This window comes from Mus pahari, chromosome 3, assembly GCF_900095145.1.
Source record: "Mus pahari chromosome 3, PAHARI_EIJ_v1.1, whole genome shotgun sequence".
In the NCBI taxonomy this organism is placed as follows: domain Eukaryota; kingdom Metazoa; phylum Chordata; class Mammalia; order Rodentia; family Muridae; genus Mus; species Mus pahari.
Window position 1 is genome coordinate 56,261,243 of NC_034592.1, and position 9,727 is coordinate 56,270,969.

Genomic DNA, 9,727 nt, shown 5'->3' on the forward strand with positions numbered 1-9,727 from the left:
CAGCAACCACATGGTGGCTCATAACCATCCGTAACAAGATCTGATGCCCTCTTCTGGAGTGTCTGAAGACAGCTACAGTGTACTTACATGTAATAAATAAATAATAATAAATCTTTAAAAAAAAAAAAGAAAGAAAGAAAAGAAAGGAAGAGAAAAGAAAAGAAATGAAAAAGAAAACCCAAATAAAAGGAAGTAGGGCTTGAAAAGATGGTTCATTTGGTGAAGTCCCTGCTTGAAAGACATGAGGACCCAAGTTTGAATCCCCAGCATGGTGTAAAATGGATACACAGCAAACATCCAGTGCTGGATCAGTGATAGGATAGGAAAAGTTGGAGCCTGTCTAGCCAGTCAGTTAGCTCCGGGTTCACTGAGAGACCTGTTTCCAAAAATCAGATGAAGAGCAGCTGAGGAAGCCACCTAAGGTTGACCTCTGACCTCCATATTCACATCCATGTGCACACATGAACACACACATGCATATGTACACACACACAAATAGAAAATCATGATCCTTCTGGCTTTCATGTAGTCCAGGCTGACCCAGAAGTGAATATCATTCTGAAAATGACCTTGAATTTCTCATTCTCTTGTTCACCTCCCAAGTGCTAGGATGACGGGCAAGCACAGCCTTGTCCAGTGGTGTTTTTCTATTATTTGTTTTCTCCCTGGGTACATAAGCAAACACCAGTTTTCACGGTTTTCTGTTTCTCTGGTCCTCCCATCTTTTCAATTAAGTTTATTATAGATGCTTGAGGATAAATATCATAATTGTTCATGTGTTAGTTTATTTCATCTAATTCTGGTGTGGCATAATAAGTGTTTGCTGAGTAAATAGAATGAGACGATGCCCTGTTATCTAGTAGACAGAGCCTTTGCATCTGTGTGTCAATATCATAACAATTCCCTTTCAGACTTGTGTGTTGCCCCCATGAGAATGAGATGTGGAGGGGTGTTTATGAATTAAGACTACGTTCTCAAGGTCTTCTTGTCCTTCCCCTAAAAATCCTCCCTGTGCAGCTGGAGGTAGCACCGTGCTGTTTAGCATTCCTCCCAGGCACGCTCAGCTTCTCTCCTGTTGATCCTGTGGTATACAGTTCCTCCCACTCCAGTCTTACTGAGAAGACTCATCATCTTCCTGGGTGTCGCGCCCATCACCGTAGCTTATTTGGATCACCACAGGAACACACTCATGTGTTACAGTCTTCCTCATCTGATTCTCTCTCTTTGATATGCACGCATTTTCTCTTACCCACCCTGTGATCTAAAGCAAGACCCTCTCCAACACAGCAGATGATCTTGTCACTTGTTAGAAGCCTTCCTTCGCCGGTAGATGCTAACATCGCGTGACAGATAGATATCCTACCTTTAACTGCTTCCCAATCCACTAGGGACATGTTTTCTAAGGCTACCCCAAAGACTCTGTCTGCAGGCTTCTTCCGACGGCCTCCCCTGAGTGTCTGTCCCAAGGAGGAAGGTTAGAAGTACATTCTGCTTGTTTCCCATTTCACACACCGTGAAGTTTTTCATGCGGTCACTTAGTCTGCATTTGGCTTTGCTCCCAAGTCTGTGTGTTGAAGCCTTGGAAACAGTTACCTAGCAAGGAAAGCATCCCTGTTTTATCATTTCCTTTCTTCCTCTTAAAAAAACAAACAAACAAAACCATATTTGTATGTGGTATGTGGTATGTGGTATGTGGTATGTGGTATGTGTGTGTGTGTGTGTGTGTGTGTGTGTGTGCGTGTGTATGTGTATTTATGTGCATGTGAGGTGCTGAGGCCAGAAGAGAATGTTAGATCCCTTGGAGCTGGAGTTATAGGCAGTGGTGAGCCATCGTATGTGCACGCTGAAATCAGAACTTGGGTTCTCTATAAGAACAGTAATTGTTGAGCCCTTGGGTAGATAGATCCTGGACTTACCAACACCATTCTCATACCCTCTGAGGATCCAGGTCTATCTGTCTCCGTCAGCCCTCAAGGGACACATGGCTATTTTATTTTAGTGTTTTTTATGGTCAGGAGGGAGGAACATCACCAGGATTACCAATCAGATAGCCCTCCCTCTTGAGTTCCTTCTTTTCTGGGCAAGCAGTGACTCAAATGTGCTTTCCTTTGACAGTAGTTACATGGACCCATGAATAAACATGGGATCCAGGGAAGACTGCTCATGGGAAGACAACAGCAGTCTTTTGTGAGCCCCTGCGCCTGATTTTGTATTGTTGCTAGGAAAAATTATAGGCTATACAAACCACCCTGGACCTATAAAAGTCAAATGATTGATTTCTCCCCATGGCAAGGTGGAGGTGGTATTTATAGTCTTGCCGCCATCAGTCTGGAGATATTCTAGGTGCTGTTGGCCTTTCTAGCTGCAAGCTCTGGTTCTAGGAGCCCCCAAGGCATCCGCCAATGGACTGACGGGGGAACAGGAATGTTTTGGAATATCCTTCAGGACTAGAAGGTGAGGGAAAGGCATTTTGAAGCGAAAACTGTAAAGCTAAAAGCTCTCTGTGAATCTGACAACTGGGGGTTGCTGTGAAGAATTGGGCTTAAATGCTCTGTCAAAGGTGCTCAGAGGCTGCTGACCTTCCTACTGCTTGCCAGGGCTTTGGGTTGTTGCGGGCATGCTACTGTGGGACAAACCACAGCTGTTGATGACATGGAGTGGGCTGAAGGTCATCCTGTGCTTATCCCCAGTCTCCTGTGTTAGCTTGAGACTGAGAGATGTTGCGGCTTCCTCCTCTGATGCAGGGCAGTTACTCAGGATAGATAAGCGATGGTGGTTGGAGCGGTTTTCATCAGATCCCATTTCACTTGGGATTTCCGTGTGTGGAGGATGCAGCAACACGCACTGAGTCGTTGTTTTCTATGGATGATAATAGGTCATTGAGTCCAAAACACTGGGGTGGCTCTAACCAATCTAATGCAGAGGGGCTCAAGCAGAATCTTTTACCGTTTTTTGCATGGACTTTCTGTTCCCCACTTTGCATAATCCTATCGCAATTCACCAGAATTATGTACCAGTCCAGTCACTTTCAGTTCTGAGGCCTTTCTGTTCTCTCAGAAAACATTAGAAACCAGTGGCTGCACGTTTCTCTGTTGCTTGCAGGTTTCTTTCTTTCTTTGCAAGCTTCTAAATGCATCCCCCAGGACCCCCACTCCATCAAGTAAGAGCATCTCCTATAAAAGAGTTAGTAGAGGTGATATGTCATAGTTCTATAGGCTTCCAAGATAAACTTCCTTCTCTTAAAAATGCTTTCCTAAGCTGTATACTTTCCCAATGTTTCAAATAATTCACAGTAAATTAAGGATAAAAAAAGAATTGAGTTTTTAACCTTTACTTACAACAGTCTAAAGTAGATTTCTGATGTTTTAACCAATTCAGTTCATTGAATTTTTCTACTTTCTTCCCTCTTCTCTCTTATATTAAATTCCTAGGGAAAGAGAGTGTCTAATGTTACACTTTAGAATTATTTGTTGTTTTTGTGAACAGGTGTCTTATTAAAGATTTTGAAAAGAGGCCTTCTGTCACCCATCTCTTGGACCACCCATTCATTAAAGGAACTCAAGGCAAGGTTTTGTGTCTGCAAAAACAGCTGGCCAAGGTGCTCCAGGACCGGAAACATCGAAACCCTGTTGCTAAAACCAGGTATGGTTCTCCGTGTCACTCGGATTTCTTCCTCTGGGTATTTGTAAGGATGATGCGGTTGGGCTTGGGTTTGCCCTGAATTTTAATCTGTAACAACCACAGCCTTGCATTTCCCAGAGTTTCATTTGTGTGACTTTAATTAAGCATGCCCCATGGATGAAAAGGTAGGATTCAGAAGCAAACTGCCTGTTTGGATTCCTGTGACCAATTTCTCTCAAATGGCTGAAATCTCACTGTCCTTGTGTTCAGTTGTTAGTAACTGCAAGTGGTACAGTGGTGGCCCGTACCTTTAATCCCAGCACTCAGGAGGCAAACAAAGGCAGAGACAGGTGGATCTTTGTGAGTTCTAGGCTAGCCTGGTCTACAGGACAGCCAATACTACACAGAGAAACCCTGTTTCAAAAACCCAAAATAAAATAAAATAAAATGTAACAATCATGTCTGAGGTTGTGTGAAAAGTCTGTAACTGGCTATTGCAGAGTGGGGAGCTAACATGGACTCTACGAACAGGCCATGGAAAGAGTGTGTGTTAAATGCTCAAGACTGTTTCAATGGGCTCTGAGCCCATTCTCTACTGAATCCACAGACTTATCTTAGTTTTATTTTTCATGTGTTTTGTTTATGCTAGCTAAAGCAGCCAGGACTCCTTCTACATGGCTCTAACCTTCTCCTCTACTTCTTAAAGGTCATATAGTTTTTTTTAAAAGATGCTTATTTTTAGGGTGTGGGAGCAAGTCTTTAAAACTCTATTCTGTGTGAATCTCTATGAAACAGATCTTTGATTTCTGTCCAGAGGGTGGCAGAATTTCTCTTTAAGGAAGAAAGGATTTAATTGCAGACGAAGCTCCCCTACTCTGCAATTACTTGGTTTTTATAATTCTGGCCAGGATGCAGATAAGCACCAGTCCAGTATTATTAAAAGAACATTCAGAATACTGGAGGTGAGGAAGATAACACAGAGTAAGTCAGTTCCGGAGATAGCCCCGTATTGTGCAGAAACCCGTTTACAAACCAGAAAGCCAAAGCCAGGCTTACCAGAGATGGAATTCCAAGGTGACTGTGTTGTGCTGATTTTTTCTGTTGTCACAGGTTTCTGCAGCAAACATTTTCCTATTGGTTCTTACTGCCATGGCTATTTCTGTGTCTGTGTCTAGCTGACAAGGCAGAGAGACCCATTCTTGTGACTTGGGGCCTTTTGAAGCAGTAGGAACTTGTGCTGGAGGCCAGGGGAACCAAAAGCCCACTTTTATTTAGTTTCTGTACATCAGCCTGCCCCACACATTCACACACACTGCCAAAATGAGGACGAGATACAAACACCCAGATATCCAGGCCCTTAAGCATTTAAGTCAGACCCAGCTTCTCCTGTCTCTGTTAGATCAGAGAGCTGCTCTCCAGTGGCTTCTAAGATAGTTCTCAGGCTCACCAACCACCATACTTCTGCCCATTTTTGCCTGTGCGGTTCTCCAGTCTCATTTTAAACACCCACTTCCCCCTTAGAAAACCATGACGCCACCGTGCACGCACAGGCCCTTGCTCTAATTACTCTTTGCCAACTCTTTTGATGTTAGATGCCTGGTAGGTGGCAAAGGCTTCTCACAGGGCCTTTGTAATCTCCAGTTTCATTCTGTACTTCATGTTCCTTTGAACAGTCATTAAAAAAAATACAACCTCACAAATACGTATCAAAATGTTGAACAGCCCCTTCCTTAGGAGGTCAGAAATAAATTCCGAAGGGAACACGGTGTAATTGACACTTCCTCTTAACAGCTAGCAAGGTGTTGGCTATATAGATGCTTTCTGAACCCACCAGGAAAAGCTCTCAGCTGTCATTTGCAGCTGGCTAGCCAATCTATCTAAAGCTGTGAGTTTCCAGTGAAGGTGAAGAAAACAGAGACTAACAGAGGCGAGAGCAGGGATGGATGGGAAAATAGCCCCCTCATTTCTTTCCAACGATGCTCACATACCAGGCAGGGCAAACCAATGATTAAAACCACAGGCTCTGCCCGATTTGGGCTGTAGCTCGGCCACTTGCTGAAGAAGTTATTTAACTGTTTATTCTTCTGAACTCTCTTCTATAAGATGGGAGTTGTTTTGATTACGGATTGAATCTATACATAAAAGATTAGGATGGTTCTGCCTACAGTGTTAGCCATCAATAACTGTTGGTCATAGAAAAATATCTGCGTATGGACAGTTTAGAGTCCTTCACTTCTTTTTAACACTACGGTCTTAGGATTTCTTTTACTCTGATGAAACACTCTAACCCAAACCAACTTGGGCAGGAAAGGAGTTCTCTCACTTAACTCCTCATTAGCACTGTTCATTACCAAAGGCAATAATGGCAGGAACCCAAAGAAGGCAGGAACCTGGAGGCAGGAGCTGATGCAGAGGTCATGGAGGGGTGATGCTTACTGGCTTGCTCCTCAGGGCTTGCTCATTCTCCTTCCTCGTAGTACTTCAAACCACCAGCTCAGGGGTGGCACCACTCCCAATAGGCTGGGCCCTCCCATCTCAATCACTAATTAAGAAAATGCCCTCCAGGGTTGCCTACCGTCCAATTCTATGGAGACATTTTCTCAACTGAGGTTCCCTCCTCTCAGATGACTCGAGTTTGTGCCCAGTTGACGTAAAACTATCCAGCACAACTCCCTTTCTTTTGCCCTTCATCTGTGAAAATCCATCTCCTTAATTACCAGAGAAGACCATGAAAATAAACAGTACGGAGGCACCAAAGGTTAAAAGGATTGATTTCTATCTTTTCCTCAAAGTTGAATTTATTCATTTATTCTCTGTAGAAACATTTACTTACGTGTGTAGGTGTCAAGCCCTAAACTGAGCAGAGCAACTGCAAAGGCAAACCAGATCTGGTTCTTGATAAAATGCTAATCGTCTTTATACCATACAAACAAGAATCAGATAAAAACGGTGGTTCTCAACCTGTGGGTCACGAGCCTTTCACCAACTCACTATTTCCAAAAATATTTCCATTATGTTTCATTACAATAGCAAAGTTATGAAGTAGCAATGAAAATAATGTTATGGTGGGGGGGTCCCAACAACATGAGGAGCTGTTTTAAAGGGTCACAGCATTAGAGATTGAGAAGCACTGAGACAAGAACAGAAGTCTCTAGAGAAGGAGAGGCCGTGGTCGCCTGGCCCAGCCCAATGAAAGGTCACCTGGCTTTGGGATACCTGGGGATGACTAGGAAGTGGCTGAGCTAGGATTTAAACCTGCCTAGTCCCTGGCTTCGCATTTCCCTGCCTACCATGTAACCACCATTGCAGAAAAATGAGTAGATGTTTATCATCTTGGCTCCAGCATTTTTGTTTCTTCTGTCTTGTTTGGAAAATCCTAACTGGTGGGGTGATGGATTTTGAGCATGACCCTGATGATCAAGCAGAGGATAGATGAGAAAGAAGTTAGTGAGGGAGGGGCAAAGAGAGAAAGAACACTGAAAAGGGACACCTGAGCTGGAGAGAGAATTGGAAGACAGGTGAGTTATTAGGCAGCCTTGGAGCTTTGGGGGCTAGGAGAGAGAGAGAGAAAGTAAGGGAAGGTCATGTCCATGGGCCAAAGACATCAGACTTGTGTCTTAGGCAGAAGGAAGCTACTGAAGCGTTCCAGGGAGGTCTGTGTTCTAGATTGTTCTGATGGTAGAGTGGAGAGTAGAATGGGGCAGGTAAGACTCGAGGCAGGTATTGACCCATCTCAACAGTATGACACTACTTCTGCATAGGTGTCTCCATAGGACTGTGTAGACTGAGTCTAAAGCTGAGTCTGTATGGATATGGATCTGGCTGTATGTATAGAGGATTGCATCAAGCGCTGGCTTTCCACAGAGCTGCTTCATGCAAAAGAGCTACTGCTTAGACCCATAAGAGCTAAGATGGGCCTCCATGCACAGGGCACTTTCTGCAGCAGTGTGACCAGTCCTCCACGATGCCCAGCCTGGCTTCTAGATTCTTGAGTGCCCATCCTGTCTGTTCATCATAACTGAGATGACCACTCATCCACAGTGTTGATGCCCAGCATCTCCTTCCACCTCTCCTCTGTGAGGGGACTGGGGAGGGATTTTGGATCCTCTTGTTCCCTTCTGCCTTCCCAGCCTTTGTTTTCTATAACCAATCAATCTCTCTATTGTGACAGTCAAATCTGCCTCCTACATCTTTACCTGTTTTTCTTTACTTCTTGCCTTGCTAGCTGTTGCCAGTCAACAGCTTTCCCATCCTTTTCCATCTCCCATCAATCACTTTGTTAATTCTTCTATTTTTACCTTGGGGCTCCTCAACTAGTTACCCCTGTAAAAACCTTCACCCTGTTGGTGCTGAAGTTGTCCATAAACAAGAGCTGCGATAACAAGTACAAACAGCCGTAGATGCTGAAGCCATGGTATTATCAGGACTTAGTGATGGGTTGGTTGGCTGGGGAAAGAAAGCAGTACATCATGACCTATCCAAATTGAGCTCCTGGCCCTGATTCACACTGAAATCAAAGAGAAATTACAAGACACTAGGAGATAGCAATCAAAGGACCACTCTATTTCCCTACCGTATCAAATGTAATGCTAAGTAATACAGGTATCATTCATAGATTCCAGCTTCCTGCCTTAGCTTGCGTCTTCGGTGCTTCGGTGGTCCAGATAGCCCTGGGCCCACTGTCAGAGTCCTGAGAGGCTTCATCCAGCAGCAGATGGAAACAGATGCAGAAACTCACACCCAAACATCAGGCAGAGCTCGGGGAGTCTTGTGCAAGAGTAGGGGATAGACTTGGGCAAACCAGAGGGGTCAAAGACACCTTATTAACCCAGCCCATGGGAACTTACAGAAACTGAACCACCATGCATGCAGGAGTTGGACCTAGGCTCCCTACACATTTATAGCAGATATACAGCTTGGTCTTCATGTGAGTCCCCTAACAATTGGAGTAGAGGCTGTCTCTGACTTTGTTGCCTGCCATTGGATCCCTTTCCCCTAGATGGACTGCCTGGTTGGGCTTCGGTGGGAGAGAATACACTTAGTCCTNCTGAGACTGGATGTCCCAGGGTGGAACAGTACCTAGGCGAGCTTCTCCTTCTCTGAGGAAAAGGGAAGAGGGTTATAGAGGGAGGGATTTGTAAAGGTGGGACTGGGAGGAGAGGGGGACAGGGGCCCACAACTGGGATATAAAGTGAATAGATAAATAATAAATAAATTTTTAAAAAGATAAGGAAGGCTTGAAAAGATGAAAGGGAAGGATTATATGTAGAGGAGACATTAAAGATAGAAGAAAGAGTTATAGTGGAGTTATAGAAGAGAAATGAACCAGGAATTTAAAAGATGATTGGTTGGTCTTAGAACAAACCTCAAAGCTAGAAAGAAAGACACATACAGGTGAGATGAGAATATTCCAAAAATCTGAAGGGAAAAGGAGGTACTGTGAGAAAACTCACACTGAATGGCCTTTAGCTTTCCAAAAACTACTAAGGTATCAGGGTGGGTAGTGGCGTTCAGTCCTGGGAGATGCTAAGCCTTTGGAAGTGTCACTATGAGAAATGTGACCAAGTCATTCAAATACAGCTATGACTTTTCAGAAGTACAGAAGATCCAGGGACAGGGTGACTGGAGAGAAGTGGAGAACCCCCAGGACACACAGCAACAAAGGCTCCCAGCAAGAGGGCGGTCACCACCAATCCCTTGGCCATCTGTAAGCTCTAGCTACTCTTGACCACAAAGTGTAGGACAGAGAAAGCAGATTTTGAGGTCTGACAGTGGCTTAGTAACTCGGAGGCTGAGTCTAGTGAGGGGCCAATTGTTGGTGTGAAGGAGAAACACAGGTTAAGTGGAGTATGGAGAACAAAGGGGGTGGGGTGGGGGTGGGGGTGGGGGTGGGGGACTGAGCTCCTGTAAGCTTTGGAGAGGACCTTAGAAACAAGACAGAGCTGTGCTCATGGAAAACTTCAGTGAGATAGAAATTCACATTTTCTTTTAACGTACTGGCAAGTTGAGGAGCCCTCAAGTAAGAATAATAAGAAGAGGTAACAGAAGGAACAGAAAGCAAAAGGACCCAGGTGCTGAGGAGGAGGAGGAGGGAGGGGAGGAGGAG

The 9,727-nt window shown here is 44.4% G+C and overlaps 1 protein-coding gene across 1 annotated transcript in view; it reads left to right on the forward strand.

Moving 5' to 3' along the window:
- The window catches only part of Myo3b (myosin IIIB), a 328,196-nt gene that overhangs the window by 119,779 nt on the left and 198,690 nt on the right, over positions 1–9,727 (forward strand). Inside the window, exon 8 of the mRNA XM_021193757.2 lies at positions 3,487–3,642. Within this exon, the coding sequence (XP_021049416.1) occupies positions 3,487–3,642 (156 nt within the window). The remainder of the gene's footprint in view (positions 1–3,486; positions 3,643–9,727) is intronic.